We start from the raw sequence: 19502 nt of genomic DNA, 5'->3' as shown, positions 1-19502 counted from the left end.
TGTGAACATTTTTAGATGCTTTTTAAGTTATAATACTGTAAATCCCGGTATGACAGAAGGACAGTATGACAATATGGGGATCTGGACAAGCCTAATAGAACTGGTGAAGTTTGAAATGTGAGAAGGTGCATGTGTCTGTGGTGACCTCACTCCCCCACTGCCTCATCTCTCTCTGATGTCCATTCTGCTCCCCTGAGACACACACAGTCCTCCCCTTCCTCGTCCTCTATCCTGAGTGCCACCATGACTCACTGTTACACCTGTACTCTGTGGATTGACAGAAAGTTCACACCAAAAACCACAAATCCTTGTATTATTCCTTCTTATAACCTCCTCGATCTCGCTTTCTCTCATGATGAACTTATAGTAAATGCTATAATGTCTCATGTCTTCTACAAATGAGAATGAGCTCGTCAGGAACTCTAGTCCTCCTGCTAGTATGATGCTTTAGGGAGGATAATATATAATAATAATAATATATGCCATTTAGCAGACGCTTTTATCCAAAGCGACTTACAGTCATGTGTGCATACATTCTACGTATGGGTGGTCCCGGGAATCGAACCCACTACCCTGGCGTTACAAGCGCCATGCTCTACCAACTGTGCCACAGAAGGACCAATACTGGATCAACCTTCACTGTTGTCATGCATGTTACATGCCAACCTGAATTACAGAGCATGCATGCTATAGTCCCATGCTCTACTTGGTAGAGTAACATGCTCAATACCTGTGTATTTGAGGGAGGATGGTTATCTTCAACAAAGTGAGCTGCTACTGGATAGTCAGTGTTCTTACACCTGATTGAGCTGCGGTTCTCAGCTATGTGTTATTTGAATGGTCTTTTTGTTTGTCCAACGTAGGCTTTTCCACATGAACATGTTATGATATAGATGACTTCCTTTGTCATGCATGAGATGATACCCATAACAGTATGTGGGTGTCTGAAGAAGGATGTTTTTGTAGTGTTATGGTCTGGTCTATAAGCGTGCTTGCAATTTTGGGGATAGCTTAGTGAGATCTGACCTGCCCCCTGAGCCCACTCAGACACTCTTGACACCTATTCCAAATGAGAACAACAAAAGTGGCTCATGCGCACAGTGCAATACACAGACATTGAGCATGTTGCTCTATCAAGGAGAGGAGGTAACGTGAGGATCCTACTACTACAGAGGGAGGCCTACTGGATTTCTTTTCTAAAAACATTGACCCCTAGTGGTCTGAATATTGACTTTGATCTCAGGCCCTTCTAATGAACAAATCTTCTTTATTCACTCTTCTTTATGAACACGTCTTATAAATGAATATATTCTTTCTACAGCTTATCTGCGTACACCCAATATGTTCCCCTGTTGATGATGCTTGTTATGCATTACGGTTGAACCAAAAGAATACATGTAACAAAAATGACATGAAATTGGAAACAATTAAATATACATGTGAAATGAAATTAAACAATAATGTAGGCTGATACTAATATTATGTATAATATCTAATTATGTTTCCATATGATAACAATAGCCTAATATATTATATATGCTGTAAACTATTGTCTTTTAACAGTTTCACCTAATAACAACACACCCCTCACTATTGTCATTGGTTGCACTAATTGCACTGTTTGTCTACATAACCTGGTTCAAGCATTCATTAAACTACCCTGAAGAAGGCACATGGATGCCGAAAAGTTGGTGTTTATCCCAATAAATGACTGGGAGTTTATATACAGAACTGTACCAGTCAAAAGTTTGGACACACCTGCTCATTCAAAGTTTTTTCTTGATTTTTTTATATATTTATGTCACGACTTCTACCGAAGCCTCTCCTTGTTCGGGCGGTGCTCCGCGGTCGACATCACCAGTCTTCTAGCCATCGTTGATCCATTTTTCATTTTCCATTGGTGGTCTTGTCTTCCTATACACACCTGGTTTCAATCCCATTCATTACCTGTTGTGCATTTAATCCTCTGTTTCCCTTCATGTCTTTGTCAGAGATGGTTTGTTATTCAGTGTTGTGTTGTTTTTGTATTGGTGTGCGACGGGTCCTCGTACCCACTTTTTTTATTGTTACATTTAGTGTTTGGAGTATGTTTAGTTTATTGTTACATTTAGTGTTTGGAGTATGTTTAGTTTATTGTTACATTTAGTGTTTGGAGTATGTTTTGTTTATTGTTACATTTAGTGTTTGGAGTATGTTTTTGTTTATTGTTACATTTAGTGTTTGGAGTATGTTTTGTTTATTGTTACATTTAGTGTTTGGAGTATGTTTTGTTTATTGTTACATTTAGTGTTTGGAGTATGTTTTTTATTGTTAAATTTATGTTTGTTAGTTTATTGTTACATTTAGTGTTTGGAGTATGTTTTGTTTATTGTTACATTTAGTGTTTGGAGTATGTTTTTGTTTATTGTTACATTTAGTGTTTGGAGTATGTTTTGTTTATTGTTACATTTAGTGTTTGGAGTATGTTTTGTTTATTGTTACATTTAGTGTTTATTGTTACATTCAGCTCCATCTGACCGTGAGAAGAGTTATGCCCTCGTCTCGTGCCTCACCGGGAAAGCCCTGGAGTGGGCCAGCGCTGTGTGTGGAGAAGAGGATGCGGTGTTGGACCATTTTGAGGAGTTCACCCGCCATTTCAGGACAGTATTCGACCACCCACCTGAAGGCAGAGCGGCGGGTGAGCGCCTCTACCATCTGAGGCAGGAGACAAGGAGTGCTCTGGAGTTTATGACCCTGGCTGCCGGCGCTGGATGGAGCGACAGGGCCCTGATGGACCATTACCACTGTAGTCTACGCGAGGACGTCCGTCGGGAGCTGGCCTGTAGAGACACCACCCTCACCTTTGACCAGCTGGTGGACATGTCCATCAGGCTGGAGAAGATGCTGGCTACTCGTGGACGTCTAGATCGGGGTCTGGTTGTTCCATCCTCCCGCACCCTCTCTCCTGTACCCATGGTACCATATTGAGCACCATATGTGGTCGCAGAAGTCACACTGCTGGTCGGTGCCGGGTTGGTTCCTCTGGGAATCAAGGCAGCAAGCAGGGCACTCTGGCATCACCCCAGGTGAGTAGGCACCATTCTCATCCAGAGCCCTCTGTTGCACATATGTTTGTCTCTGTCGCTTTTCCTGATTTTATTTTTTTTTCCCCACGTTCCCAGTATAAGGCGCTAGTAGATTCAAGCGCGGCTGGGAATTTCATTAATAAAAGTTTAGCTCATAGATTAGGGATCCACATTGTTCCTGTGGATATGCCTTTCCCAGTTCACGCCTTAGATAGTCGACCGTCAGGGTTTATCAGGGAGACCACCGCTCCTTTGTGTATGGTAACGCAGGGGGGTCACAAAGAAAATATTAGTATTTTCCTTATTGATTCTCCTGTGTAATCTGTGGTATGAGGCCTACCCTGGTTAGCTTGTCATAACCCCACTGTTTCTTGGCCACAGAGGGCTCTCATGGGGAGGTCGCGAGAGTGCTCAGGTAGCTGTTAATGGGTTTCCGTTGGTGCTACTATGGTTGAAAGTCCAGACCAGGTCTCCACCATGCGCATTCCCCCAGAATATGCTGTAAAAAGAAGGCGACTCAATTACCACCCCATCGACGGGGGGATTGTGCGCTAGATCTCCTGGTAGATGCTGCAAAACTATGATGTGGGGAACCAGGACTGTTGTCTGTCGTAAAAGCCTGGAAGGCGTGGAGACATTGGCTTGAGGGGGCTAAACACTCCTTTCTCATCTGGACTGACCATCGCAATCTGGAGTACATCCGGGAGGCGAGGAGACTGAATCCTCGTCAGGCAAGGTGAGCCATGTTTTTCACTCATTTTGTGTTTACCCTCTCTTACAGACCAGGCTCCCAGAACGTTAGGGCAGATGCATTGTCCCGGCTGTATGACACAGAGGAGCAGTCCATGGAACCCACTCCCATACTCCCAGCTTCTTGTTTGGTGGCGCCGGTAGTGTGGGAGATGGACGCGGACATTGAGCTGGCTCTCCCCCTCAGTGTCCAGCTGGGCATCTGTACGTTCCGTCTGCTGTCCGCGACCGACTGATCTATTGGACCCACACGTCACCCTCCTCTGGTCATCCGGGGATAGGTCGGATGGTGTGCTGTCTTGATGGGAGGTACTGGTGGCCCACTTTAGCTAAGGACGTGAGGATTTATGTTTCCTCCTGCTCAGTATGCGCCCAATGCATGGCTCCTAGACAACCCTTACCCGTTCCACAACGGCCGTGGTCGCACCTGTCGGTGTATTTTTTTTTTTTTAACTGATCTTTCACCTTCACAGGGTGACACCACGATCCTGGTCGTTGTGGATCGTTTTTCTACGTCCTGTCCTCCCTTTGCCCGGTCTCCCTACGGCCTTACAAACTGGGGAGGCCCTGTTTACACACGTTTTCTGGCATTATGGGGTGCCTGAGGATATAGTGTCTGATCAGGGTCCCCAGTTCACATCAAGGGTCTGGAAGGCGTTCATGGAACGTCTGGGGGTCTCGGTCAGGCTTACCTCAGGTTTTCACCCTGAGAGTAATGGGCAGGTGGAGAGAGTTAACCAGGATGTGGGTAGGTTTCTGCAGTCCTATTGCCAGGACTGGCCGGAGGAGTGGGCGAAGTTCGTGCCCTGGGCAGAGATGGCCCAGAACTCGCTACGCCACTCCTCCACTAACCTTTCTCCCTTTCAATGTGTATTAGGGTATCAGCCGGTTCTGGCTCCTTGGCATCAGTCTGACCGAGGCTCCTGCGGAGGACAATTGGTTCCGGCGTGCGGAGGAAACCTGGGAGGTCGCCCACGACCACCTTCAGTGCATCATACTGCGCCAGAAAGTTGGAGCAGACCGTCACCGCAGTGAGGCCCGGTGTTTGCACCAGGGGACAGGGTCTGGCTCTCTACCCGAAACCTGCCCCTCCGCCTGCCCTGCCGGAAGCTGGGTCCGCGGTTTGTGGGGCCGTTTAAAGTCCTGAGGAGAGTGAACGAGGTATGTTATAGGTTACAGCTACCCACTAATTACTGTATTAACCCCTCGTTCCATGTGTCTCTCCTCAGGCTGGTGGTGGCTGGCCTGCTCCAGGAGGCTGAAGTGCGGGATGTTCCTCCGCCCCCTCTGGACATCGAGGGGGTCCCGGCATACTACGTTCGATCCATCTTGGAATCGAGACGTCGGGCGAGGGGCCTTCAGTACCTCGTGGACTGGGAGGGGTAAGGTCTGGAGGAGAGATGCTGGGTTCTGGTGGAGGACTTATTAGATCCTTCCATGCTGCGAGAATTCGACCGTCTCCATCCGGATCGCCCTGCACCTCGCCCTCCGGGTCGTCCCCGAGGCCGGTGTAGACGCGCTGATGGAGCCGTCAGTGTTTGGACTATGTTTCGTTTATTTGTTATTAAATACTCCATTACACTCAGTTTGATTCTCCTGCGCCTGACTTCCCTGCCACCTATACACATGACTCAGACAATTTATTACATTGTAGAATAATAAAGACATCAAAACTAAGAAATAACACATGGCATCGTGTAGTAACAAAAAAATGCATATTCTGGACACTAACATTGCTTGTCTGATATTTCTTAATTATATATTTAAAAACTTTGGGGATTATGTGTTTTATTGTATTGCTAGATATAACTGCTGCACCTGCGATAACATCTTCAAATGTGCGTACGCAACCAATACATTTTGATCTGATACAGTAAAATACACCTAAGTGCAGTCCATTATCAACATCCAAAAAAAACGGAGCTAAGAACTTTGAGAAATAGAAACAAAACATTGCATCACCCCTCCCGTTTCCCTCCCTCATTCCCTTCCTCTCTCTCTATTTTACTGTCCATGTAGAGCCTCTGGGAACCAACACGCCTTCAATGAGCTCACTGATTAAAAGGCATGTATTCTCTCTCTCTCTCTTTTCTGCCTCTTTAAAAGCACTCTCTTCTGGGAGGCATAGCCTAGATGTTCTCTCAAAGTGCAAACCCCCTCTCTCTGTCTCTATCTCCAATTCTCATTTTCCATCTTTCTCCATAAACCTTTTTGTCCACTTATATCATTCTCAACAAACACTTGCTGCTGAGAGTTTCTTGCCTGCGCCTCACCAGATTCCATTATCTCTTCTCTTCCTGTGTCTGCCTGAATGTATGCATCTACTTGTGAATAATCATGAGACAAAAAGACAGGGAGGCAGTGGTGGCAAAGGGAAGAGACTTGAGTCGTGCACATGAGACACCACCATCTCTAGTGAACCAGAGAGTGTTCTGTAACAGTAGAGAGAAACTGGTGTGTAACCCTACACCCATCTTAATGCACCCAAGTACACACACACATGCACAAACGCATGCACACACCTCTCTCCTTCCCTCCTGATTCCCTTCAATCCAAGTCAGGCTCAGTCTTGGTTAATCAATGTGACGGTTTACTGAGACGGTGGGGGACAATGTCTGACCCAGGCAAAACACCCATTCCATGCTCTGCTTCTCATCCATGCTTTTCTCACTTTCTGTCTCTCTCAAATCATTTGCCCTAGTATCACAAGTCTCACTTTATCTATGTACCAGTCTGATTTCCCCTCTTTGCCTTTTGTGTAAAAACAAACAGAACCACATCTCTGTACTTCCTGAGTCTGTATGATAGTGAGAGGAACTGATCTCTGTGCCTTCCCCCATTACACACCAGAGTTATACCACCACTGGATAAAAATACATTCATTTCAGATGGCTATTATTGCCAGCACCTGACTAATAGCTGCTTTTTCCTCCCTCCATCTCTCTCTCTCTCCTCTCCCTCTTTCTGGCTCCTCCTCCCTCTCCTCATATAAAACACTGATAAGCCAGATGATTGGAGCTCATTATTTCTCCTTCTAAGGAATGTAATATTAACAAGACATTTGACAATGGATCTGGATACTGGTATTAATAGGCAATTACCTCAGACGTTTACAAACTGCCGGGATGGAAAAAGCTCCTCAGCATGACTGACCAATGTGTGCATCCATCTCCCCATTTGTCCCCTCCCTCCCTATTGTCTCCCTCCCTCCCTCCATGCTTACTGTCTCCCTCCCTCCATGCCTTCTGTCTCCCTCCCTCCATACCTACTGTCTCCCTCCCTCCATATCTACTGTCTCCCTCCCTCCATACCTACTGTCTGCCTCCCTCCATACCTACTGTATCCCTCCCTCACTGTCTCTTCTCTGCGTTTGGCTTTGACAGAGTCATGGTGCCACAATCTCCCAGCACATCTCTTATCCACAGAACGGATGATAGAACTAGAGCGATGCCATGGCAAACTCCCAGATCACTAAAGACACAGTAGAGTGAAACCATTTCACTGTCCTCCACTATCAATGATCTAGCCCACATGAGACAAGGCGCACTAGACAGACATTACAGACACCCTGCAGCAAAGCTATCACAGATTCCATCCACACTAGAACACATCAGGTAAAGGCCATAAAAAGGGCATGGAGTGTATCTGCAGTACAGGCGGTTATGTGAGTAGTCCATGTCCAAAAACACAGACTTTGTGAACGTAGCTAGATCTAAGCTGATAATTAATGTATTGTATATGCATAATGACCACAATGCTTTGAGAGGAGTGGCAGTTTGTTTTCCAGTGAAGAAGTATTACCCTGATCTAACTTATCTAACATGGGAGACCTGAACACGTTAGATAAACGTCCTGACATCTAACACAATACCTCTGACCTTCTTCCAGTGTTTGGATTATTGCTCTGCTATGACAGAGCCACCCTGCAGGAATACTAATAAACAGGATGGATAAAGGTGGTAAACCCTCCAATTACATAACATTTGACATATACCATTAATATGACATTTAGCATACCATTATTAATGGTATGTTTGGATTTTGGCCGCCAGCAGGCTCAAGATTCTGAAATCACTGAAAAACCTTTGACAGATAAAATCTATACCTTTTTCCCTTGGCTTTGTGACCTCTATAAATAGTGGTAGGAATTTCATCACAATTTCATCACCATGTTGAGCTTCCACCTATCCCCACTGATCAAAACCTACAACCCCCTAAAACTGCTTTTCCACGGAAAGGCCATTGGTTGTGGCGGTTGAAGAATTCCCTACTAAATGTAGTCATTGCTGTTGTCTGATAAGTGAGTTAGGGTTCAGATGTGGTCTAATCTTTACCTAGGGCTGAGATTAACCAGAGTCAATAGCGCCAGTGTGTGCCGATGTCAGATCACCTGCCACTGCAGGGATCCCCCCACAGTACAGCACAGGCTGCCTATCAGGGAACCATTCCTGATGGGAAATAGATTCCCTGCTGGGAGATGGATTGGTGGAAACCATTCCAGAGTGGAATTAAGACATGCTGGACATTCTGGATTCCACAGCCTTGTAGTCCTCTGTGAAGGCCAACATTTTGGATGTATGTGATTTACTGATAATGGAGGGACAGACATCTGTATTGGAAAGGATTGCTGTGATATAAACACACCATCATCTGCCTGTCATATTGGCCACCCAGTGTGGGATGCAATTTGGCAGAATTGTGCTAATATTAATCAACTTAAAAATACAAATAAATGATTTGACTGTTCATGATAATCAGGCCTACCTGTGGCATGTTGTTCTTTCCCCCTTGTTATAGAAAGAATCATACCATTAGAAAATATATTATGATACATTTATAGGAAAACAATAATTATGCCAATAACCATTGATGAAACCTGCCAGTAAAACACTTGTCTAATATAAACCTTTCGCCCCACCCGAGACAGGGAAAGGGAGACAGAGCATTCCCTGACTATGTGTATTTTAACACATCCACTGGAGTGCCAGTGGCCTTGTGAGGAGAGAAAAATCTGCCTACACTTATCACTGTAATAAAATACTGATAGCCCAAATCTGCAAGGGGCACAAAGTATTTCAAACACCTGACAAAGTTTTTCCTGCAAGTCTTAATCATTATGCCTAATTCTATATAAAAAATATGTATATGTTTCTGCACGGGTCATCTAGCATACCTCTTTACCCGTTAAATTGTCATTTTAATGAGGGTGTCATTTTGACTGTTGTAAATCACAGATCTCAATATACTGCACTAACATGCCTAGGACATAAAAATTACAACACAGTACACGGGATACAGGCACATATCATGGTAACATAATTCATACACTAATATCATGACTACATTTAAACCAAGTATTTTTTTTAGCATATCTAAGCATACCTCCTGACTGGTGGTTCTATAAAAAAAAAGTGATATGTGACTTGTTTCAGGAAACTAGGCGAATGTTGGAAGTCACGACTTCACAGGAGAGTCATTTGAACATTATTATTTTAATCAAAATGTGTTTTTTGGCAGAAATGCCTTCTGGAATATTTTAACTTTCATGTGCCTTAATAACAAACTTATATGCCATCTGTAAATGTGAATAAAGTTGTTAAATTACGAGCCAAGTTGGTTTTGCCACAGAAAAAGGCAGGGACCTTCCCGCTAGCCATGATTGGCTGAGGTAATGAGTGGGTTGAATATGCAGAGATGAGTTTCAGATTGTTCTGCGGTGTAGCATCTAATGTCTATAAAATGAGCTGCTCGTTATGCTTAGATAATGCTTAGCAATGGAGAACTGCAAATATGTTACTCCTCCCAATAACATTGCTCCCCTGAATTTAAAGGTCAGTGGGAAAAGGTTGTGATGGACTACTTTCTGGAGGATGATCGTGCCATGCTGATTCTCTCTGACTCTGAAAATGAATCAGATGATTAGGAAATCCCTGATTTAGGTAAAAACATGTTCTTTGAAGAAGACATTGTAGAGTCTTCTGATGACAGTGATGGGAAATAAACAGAGATCAACAGTGTTGTTGTCACGGAAGAAGTTGACCGAGTTTTGAAATCAGTGGAATGTCTGGTAGAGATTAATAGAATTTTGCCATTTGCTTGCAAATGCAGAGGGAGTTGAAAAGAGAACACCTGTCTCCGGATTATATTTTCAAACTAAGGGCAACCATGGCATTCGTGACAGAGAGGGAGAAAGATCTGATAATTCTTATGGCATTGCACACAGTCAGTGTGAACCAGAGTGACTTGACACAAAGAAGAGCTCTCCAGTAGGTTCCAAAACATTCAAAGGGAATTTTCTCAAAAGTGAGGTTATAAGTTTATCAACTTCCAAAGCAGAATTACTGTCCCATTGTGCCTCAAGTGTAGTGTATGATATACCATTTTGTAGCTCTGTGTCTCTGCTTTTATCCAATGTAAAAAACACAATTTCAAATTTTGCTACATAAGCCCCGAATCAAGGCGGTCGGTCACATATGTTTCTCTACATCTCTGCTAAAATCTGGGTAAAAGATTGAAAGGGATGTGAGTTTTATTCAGTACATTTAGTAATTGCTTGCTTTTCTAAAGTCTAGAAACCTTGCCAGCAGGCTTTCCAGCTAAGATAGTCAGACAAGCTACTTTAACTTAATTGATAGCCTGAAATGGTTTGGTAGATAGTTTTGATGTTGGGAGATTCGGAACCTATCTAGCTGGCTAGTTAAAGCCAACGTCATAAAATGGCTAGGTGGCTAGTATTACAGAGAAACAACAAAACATTTTTGGTCTATTTATTAATTAAGAAGAAATCAAAAGGCTACATAGCTTGATTAAATTCCTTTACCAACATACCTCCTGTGAGTCCAGGCCCATCACCCGCAGGTAAAATAATGTTTACATTTCTTTCATTACTCATCTCATATGTACAGAGGAGCCTCTTAAAGAAGAAGTTACAGGTCTGTGAGAGCCAGAAATTTTGCTTGTTTGTAGGTGACCAAATACTTATTTTCCACCATCATTTGCAAATAAAATCATTATAAATCCTACAATGTGATTTTCTGGATTTTTTCCCTCATTTTGTCTGTCATAGTTGAAGTATACCTATGATGAAAACTACAGGCCTTTCTCATATTTTTAAGTGGGAGAACTTGCACAACTGGTGGCTGACTAAATACTTTTTTTGCCCCACTGTATATACTGTAATATATAACATGTACTGCATCTTAACCTATGCCGCTCGGTCATCGCTCATCCATATATTATTTTTCCATTATCAAGTCAGTGTGCCCCCTCTGCAAAATCCAACTCTGTCGGCTCTGTGCCAGCCGGGAGCAACTGGGAGACCCATGGGGCGGCACACAATTGGCCCAGCGTCGTCTGGGTTAGGGGAGGGTTTGGCCGGCAGGGTATGTCCTTGTCCCATTGTGCTCTAGCAACTCCTGTTGCGGGCCGGGCGCAATGCACACTGACACGGTCGCCTGGTGTATGGTGTTTCCTCCAACACCTTGGTGCGGCTGGCTTCCGGGTTAATCGGGCATTGTGTCAAGAAGCAGCGTGGCTGGTTTGTGTTTCGGAGGATGCTGCCCCGGTCAACTGTAAGTGCTGTTATTGTGAAAGTCTAGGAGCAACAACGGCTCAGCCCCGAAGTGGTAGGCCACACAAGCTCACAGAACAGGACCGCCGAGTGCTGAGGCGCGTAGCGCATAAAAATCATCAGTCCTTGGTTACAACACTCACTACCAAGTTCCAAACTGCCTCTGGAAGCAACGTCAGCACAAGGCTGTTCATCGGGAGCTTCATGAAATGGGTTTCCATGGCCGAGCAGCCAAACACTAAGATGCGCAATGCCAAGCTTCGGCTGGAGTGGTATAAAGCTCTCCGACATTGGACTCTGGAGCAGTGGAAATGTGTTCTCTGAAGTGATGAATCACACTTCACCATCTAGCACTCTGAAGGACAAATCTGGGTTTGGTGGATGCCAGGAGAATACTACCTGCCCCAATGCATAGTGCCAACTGTAACGTTAGGTGGAGGAGGAATAATGGTCTGGAAAGCCTTCCCAGAAGAATGGAGGCTGTCATGGTAGCAAATCCAGATTAATGCCCATGACTTTGGAATGAGATGTTCAATTAGCAGGTGTCCACATACTTTTGGCATACAGCACATGGCTGTAGGAACTACAGTAAATAAGCCTGTAATTCTAGAGTGGATGATGGAAAATGAACAAATCTCACATTTTCTGTGTTCATGAAAGTTTGCAATTTGCTTTTGCTCTATTATGTGGATAGATTTAGGTCATTTTATAGAGTACAGTGTTCAGAAACACACTTGTTCCAGACACCATCCTCTCTGCAAATGACCCTCAATATATAGGCCTATTTTTCAAGTGATCTGTCACAAAAGGGATGTTCAAAGGGACACAGTGTTTATAGAACTAGGCCTTCTTATATATTCAGACTACAGCCAATAATATTTATTAGAACTGGGTGATTTATTGGAAGTGCATTTTTCACTGCCATAATGAGGCCATGAATGAATAAAGCTGTTTTCAGCCATTTCACGTTTACTGACAGTCTTCACAGAGGATCATTCAGTTCACACATTTCTCTCCCTGAGCAGCAGGTGTTTGCTGTCAAGGTGTGCAGCCTACTGCTTGCCACCAGGGGCGACACTTAGGGGCGGGAAGAGGGCCACTATTCCTCCATGTAACCTGTCACGCCCCCGATGCACGTGGGATACATTTCTTAAATAGGTGCCCCCCCACCCATCCATCCACACGCACACACATACAATATGCTCCTCTCTCCCTCCTTCTCTCAGACAGGGACACAAACACCCGTGGACATGATAGGAGATGAGATGACCTTGTGTGCTTTGCGGCTCAGTTTACCTCACGTAAAAACCGGTGACACTCGGGCATGTAGGCTAACGTTAACAATACTGAGAGAACAACAAGTGCACAAACATCTTTAACTTACACCCGAGTCTCCATGCTGCCAGCCTAATTTTAGTAATTCAATCTACACAATTGCCTTTAGTGCGGTCTCTGAAAGATGATGTAGCCGTTGAATGTCATCCAGGCACATGACAAGGAATGTAACGAGTAAACAACATCATGGGCTATGCATTCTGATAGAGATGACACTAGTAAAATCAGCAATAACATGCTGCCTGTGTTGTGGCAATGACTCCCAGCATCATTACTTGAGACCAACAAATCCTCCTCAAGGGCGTTTTTGAACGATCACAAGAGCCTCAAACAAACTAGCCTAAAAGGGAGACAGACAGTCTGGCATGGAAAATATAAATTGGGGTATTTCTCTCACCTTTGCTGTTCCCTTCTTCTCTGTTCAGATGCATGGCTGTTGCTTTTTTCAGTAAAGCTGTATTCTTATATTTTTATTTTAAAGGAATAGCCTTCGTGTTGAAAACTCAAATTCCAATTTTGGTTTTTATTTATTGCCTTATATTGTCTTGCTACTCAGCGAGTGCGCGTGGACGCGCGCGTACTTCAGCGTCCTCCCCGTATTTCGCTCGAGCAGGTAGGTAAATGTTGGTGCCTGAATCTATTTAGTATCTCTCTCTCTCCAGTTCAGATGCGCTCAAAAGAGATGGTCGCAATAAGATTGCAGGGAGGAGACGGGCAGACGGGCGGGGTGACGTGAAAGCAGTCCGTGCAAAGTACTCACAGCTGGAGTCAAAATCCGTGTTCGGGCTGGAACCATACACTTTAATGTTGCCTATTTTTTTAAGGGACTTAATCATCTCCAAATTGTACGCTCCTCGTTCGACCTAGTTAGATGTTAGTCTACAGTCACCATTATATCACCATCCTTATCCTCACCTCAATCACTATTGTTATTATAATCCCTTCATTTCATAAGCATGTCCTTTGAGAATTCCAGAAACCGTCTCAGATGACTACTACATATAGAGGGGGCGAGAGAGGGATTGATTCATCACAAAAAGAGACCTGGAAATGTGTGTGCCTTTGAGGCCTCATAAGTAACCAAACTGGAAATGTGCGAATAGGTGACTGTAGATGTGTAGTCTCAGCCTGGTCTGGTTGGTAGTCTATGGGCGACAGGTTGTCAGTGACTCCCAACTGCAGGTGGAAAATTAATTGGGGTTCGTGCGTGAGAAACGGTTGCCTTTTCTCGCGCGCACATACTGTAGCCTAACATCCTTCACATTTTTTGTGTGATTAGCGTTTCTTCATCCTCGATTCCTTGAGCCTGTTATTTTTAACACTCAATCTGTGTTCGCCATATGACTGTAATAGCCAATACGAAAAGTTGATTTACTCACCGCTCACGTCCACCCGTAGCAACATGACTGACATGGCTCACCAGCGGTCCCTAGTGTTGTAGAACATCGAATGGCAAACAGTACATTCAATAATTGTTATTTTATGAAGGACTATTAAAGTTTGGTGTAGCCTAATCTTATTTACCCATCTTCATTTGACCACATGCCAAGTATTTAATGACATGGGCTATCAATTACGCATTTAATTGATATTGATAAGTAGGCTAGCCCATATAACATTGAGAAACATTCTTACTCTAATTTTACATTTAAAATGTTTCAAACGAAATGTGCTAAAGCAACTGGGTTGTAGGCCTACAAGGTGGTCTATGCATAAGCATCTACTTTTGTCTTACCCATCTTCCATTCCTTAACCTTGAGTGCTCAATAATAATGGAAGCCAATGACAACTCCATGAGATTGGAGTGTATATGCTGATCCTTGGAGCGATGCTGGCCATGTGCCTCTTCCTGTCTCATTGTAAGCCTTTTGGCTGCAAGATAATGCTTTCTCTGTCCCAGAACTCAGTTGTCTGTCTGGCATCTCTCTCTCTCTCACTGACACTGAGTGGACAAAACATTAGGAACACATTTCTATTATTGAGTTGCACACTTTTGCCCTCAGAACAGCCTCAATTCGTCAGGGCATTGACTTTACAAGGTGTTGAAATCGTTCCACAGTGATGCTGGCCCATGTTGACTCCAACGCTTACCACAGTTGTGTCAAGTTGACCGGGTGTCTTTTGGGTGGTGGACCATTCTTGAGAAACACAAGAAACTGCTTTGCTCAAGGGCAGAACACCACATTTTTCCACTTCTCCAACTCTGGGATTCCTACCAGCAACCTTTTGGTTATTGGCCAATCGCTCTTAACCTCTAGACTACCTGCTGCCATTATAATGTTATTAACTTTATATTAAAATATGTCATTTGCAACAATATTCAAGAAACATTTTATTTTGTAATATACAAACTTAAAATGATTGACCAGAATGACATTTACTCTCATGGGTGGCCAAAAATAGCGATATTAAAGCCACACCCATAATAGGCCAAGTCTCCTTAAAATAACCTAGAATTACATAAAAAAATACCCAGCATGAAAGTGAATAAAAAAACAATTGATGGTTAAATTAACCCATGTTTGGTCATTCAAACAACCCAACTGGCTGGGTCAAAAGACCAGCATGTGTCCTGTCCAATATTTACCCATCGCAGGGTTACTAAATAACCCAAATTGAGTTGTTTTTAACCCAGCATTTTTTAGAGTGTAGGTTACAGCCCACTCAGAGCTACACGCTGGATCTCAAACAAATATTCCAAAACCCCTCTCTACATCTCTCGTAGGACTTGCTCCTTCCTTCCTTCCTTCTCTCTCTCTCTCTCTCTCTCTCTCTCTCTCTCTCTCTCTCTCTCTCTCTCTCTCTCTCTCTCTCTCTCCCATCATCTCGAGCATGAATATTAATTAGCCTGTCACACTGTCGCCTCCGAACTCAAGGCAACTCTTTCATCAATGCAACTTCAGCAATGCTTTGATCCTCAAGGGTTTTCATTGACATTATGTCATTTTGAAGCCGCCAGCTTGCCCCAGTACCAATCTGCTGGGGAGGTTAATGTAGACCTATAAAGTGCAGTTTTCAAAAGTGTTATGTCAATTTTACAGTAAATTAATTGTTGCTGAATCAATGCCATTTACTGTACTGTAGATTGCAAATAATGACAACAGAACCGTAACAGATTTAGATCACTTAGCTACATACAGTAGATATTCCTATCCATTTCAGCCATACTTGCTGGTACAATTTCTTCCACTTTCATAGCCCTGAGACACAATTCCTGACTGTTATACACCATCAAATGACGTAGAGGTCATTTCTCGAGCCATTTACACACCATACTCTCCCATTCCCTGAAAAAGGGTGAATAATACAGCTATTGCAATTCCCTTTCAACACATGAAATGTCATAGTAAATAAGCTAATTGATCACTAGGAAGGCAATTTAAGTCTTATGAAAGTGAAATGTATGGCACTGCCTGTAACAGTAGGCCTACGATAAATTGGATCTAGATTAATATAATGACATTTATCTAAATAATGGTGGGGCATCTACATCCCCTCTGGTCTGTGTGTGTTTGACAGTCCTTGACAGTAGATTCTCACCCTCCAGGAACTCACTTCTTTTGTAATCTATGCCCTTATTTGGTTGAGTGCCTCGATCTCCCCATCTCTAATCTCTCCCTCTTCCCCTCCCTTCTCTTCTTCCCATTTCTTATCGGTTTACCCTGTTCCTTGACTCCACCTGTATTAGCCATATTCCCCTGTGCAGCATACAAAGTACATAATAATAACATATTAGAATGATTATTAATAATGAATCATATCAATAATAATCATAGTACAAACATCTCCTTCTTGTAATTGTATTCAATTCTATGAAATGTAGTATACATTAAATGCATGCCGGCTTGCAGCTGCTCCATCCACTGGACAGATGCTAACACTGTAATAATCACGTAACAATGGGAGGTGTAAATAATGTGTCCTCTATACACCGTGTCTCTGCTTGCTTGTTTTGAAATGGGATCTGAGTGGTATCCATGGGAGTAAAGAAAGACAAACACTGCAGGTGGGAAATGGATCTCCTCCAAAGGAGACAATGCCAAGAAAGCAACAGGACACAAGGATAGCCATGCCCATGTGAACTAGAGAATCTGGCTATTGGATGGACACATGGTTCCGTAGGAATGAGACAGGCCGACAGAGACAGCGAGATACTGAGATAGATTAATTTGGTGAAGCCCTCCCTCCATTGTTTCCTTGGTTACCACAGTCCAGGGGGCCTCTTCAGATTTCCTTGAGACTTGTTATGGTAGAATGAGGACCAACCACACACCAAAGACTGTCACACAAATAGAGAGAAAGAATCATAAGGCAACACAGGTAGCACAATCCCATTCATTTTTCAGACAGCAATATATATGAGAGGAATACATTTTTTCCTTTCTTATTTTGCCTCAAATGAATTATAAAATAGCTGTCAGTCTGTTTTACACCTTCAGTGCACATCCATATCCAAACTGATAACCCAACACCCACCATATCTACAGGGGAGAGAAGAGGGGTGGCGACATAAAAGTGCTTGGACATGCATGTGTCCTCCTGAGAAGAGGGAATAACGGTCCAGGGAAGAACCAGCACAATATAATCTAGGTTACTATGATACAGGGTCATACAGGGTCTACAAATGTACCTTTCAGTAATGATAATGGCGATGGGCTTGCACAAATGTCAAATGTTTTTATCTTTTTGATTTGATGGCTTGACTCTGGCTGAGTGCTGTGAGTGAATTGCCACTCTCAGAACCCTGGGTTGTATTAATTTAGCAGATTCTGTTGCGAAACGTTTTGTCTGTTGCAAAATGTTTTCTAACAGAAAATGTTTACACCAAATGGAAAACATTTTGCCCACAAAAAGGAGAGTTTCTATCAGCAAAATTCAGGCAGGTACCTAAACTGACATCTAGTCACAAAATGGTGCCAACATGGTGGCTGGGCAGCAAATTGTGTTTGGTGTGTAATCACCAATGTCATCAACCAGCTACGTTTGCTGCAGCCAATGTTGACTCTTTCTAGGCACACAGCTTGAGTACATTGTTTCCAACCTCTGCCAACATCTTATGTTATCTTTGGTAATCCTGAATACACCCCAGATCAGCTCTTAGTATCACTGTGATAAAATACTCATTGCATTCTTGGAAGAAGAATGCAATTCTAAAGCTTCTTCATGGATGAAGAGGGAAACACAATTTGGAAAGAGGTACAGAAGCTGTGCAAAACAGCCACAAAACCACAATAAAACATAGCATCAATACAGACAGAAGATATTACAGTACAGTCATGTTGAGACAGATACAGTGCCTTGCGAAAGTATTCGCCCCCTTGAACTTTGCGACCTTTTGCCACATTTCAGGCTTCAAACATAAAGATATAAAACTGTATTTTTTTGTGAAGAATCAACAACAAGTGGAACACAATCATGAAGTGGAACGACATTTATTGGATATTTCAAACTTTTTTAACAAATCAAAAACTGAAAAATTGGGCGTGCAAAATTATTCAGCCCCCTTAAGTTAATACTTTGTAACGCCACCTTTTGCTGCGATTACAGCTGTAAGTCGCTTGGGGTATGTCTCTATCAGTTTTGCACATCGAGAGACTGAATTTTTTTCACATTCCTTCTTGCAAAACAGCTCGAGCTCAGGGAGGTTGGATGGAGAGCATTTGTGAACAGCAGTTTTCAGTTCTTTCCACAGATTCTCGATTGGATTCAGGTCTGGACTTTGACTTGGCCATTCTAACACCTGGATATATTTATTTTTGAACCATTCCATTGTAGATTTTGCTTTATGTTTTGGATCATTGTCTTGTTGGAAGACAAATCTCCGTCCCAGACTCAGGTCTTTTACAGACTCCATCAGGTTCTTCCAGAATGGTCCTGTATTTGGCTCCATCCATCTTCCCATCAATTTTAACCATCTTCCCTGTCCCTGCTGAAGAAAAGCAGGCCCAAAGCATGATGCTGCCACCACCACGTTTGACAGTGGGTATGGTGTGTTCAGGGTGATGAGCTGTGTTGCTTTTACGCCAAACATAACGTTTTGCATTGTTGGCAAAAAGTTCAATTTTGGTTTCATCTGACCAGAGCACCTTCTTCCACATGTTTGGTGTGTCTCCCAGGTGGCTTGTGGCAAACTTTAAACAACACTTTTTATGGATATCTTTAAGAAATGGCTTTCTTCTTGCCACTCTTCCATAAAGGCCAGATTTGTGCAATATACGACTGATTGTTGTCCTATGGACAGAGTCTCCCACCTCAGCTGTAGATCTCTGCAGTTCATCCAGAGTGATCATGGGCCTCTTGGCTGCATCTCTGATCAGTCTTCTCCTTGTATGAGCTGAAAGTTGAGAGGGACGGCCAGGTCTTGGTAGATTTGCAGTGGTGTGATACTCCTTCTATTTCAATATTATCGCTTGCACAGTGCTCCTCGGGATGTTTAAAGCCTGGGAAATCTTTTTGTATCCAAACAGTATCTCGGACCTGCCTGGTGTGTTCCTTGTTCTTCATGATGCTCTCTGCGCTTTTAACATACCTCTGAGACTATCACAGTGCAGGTGCATTTATACGGAGACTTGATTACACACAGGTGGATTGTATTTATCATCATTAGTCATTTAGGTCAACATTGGATCATTCAGAGATCCTCACTGAACTTCTGGAGAGAGTTTGCTGCACTGAAAGTAAAGGGGCTGAATAATTTTGCACGCCCAATTATTCAGTTTTTGATTTGTTAAAAAAGTTTGAAATATCCAATAAATGTTGTTCCACTTCATGATTGTGTCCCA

The 19502-nt window shown here is 43.2% G+C and overlaps 1 protein-coding gene across 32 annotated transcripts in view; it reads right to left on the bottom strand.

The window, feature by feature from the left end:
- Positions 1–13628, bottom strand: part of LOC118362600 (synaptotagmin-7) — a 110296-nt gene extending 96668 nt beyond the window's left edge. For 30 of the 32 annotated variants that reach the window (XR_008083787.1, XR_008083786.1, XR_008083792.1 and 27 more), the window contains exon 1: positions 13118–13627. Coding sequence is in view for 5 of the 32 variants with exons in the window: in XM_052483663.1 (XP_052339623.1) it covers positions 13118–13151 (34 nt within the window). In the remaining 27 variants the exon portion in view is untranslated. Of the gene's footprint in view, positions 1–13117 lie in introns of all 32 variants that reach the window. The other 2 variants (XM_052483716.1, XM_052483712.1) reach the window with 1 other exon arrangement.
- Positions 13629–19502: the final 5874 nt, after the last annotated feature.

This window comes from Oncorhynchus keta, chromosome 2, assembly GCF_023373465.1.
Source record: "Oncorhynchus keta strain PuntledgeMale-10-30-2019 chromosome 2, Oket_V2, whole genome shotgun sequence".
NCBI lineage: Eukaryota > Metazoa > Chordata > Actinopteri > Salmoniformes > Salmonidae > Oncorhynchus > Oncorhynchus keta.
Note: the sequence above shows the minus strand (reverse complement) of the source record. Positions and strands in the feature narration are given on the sequence as shown.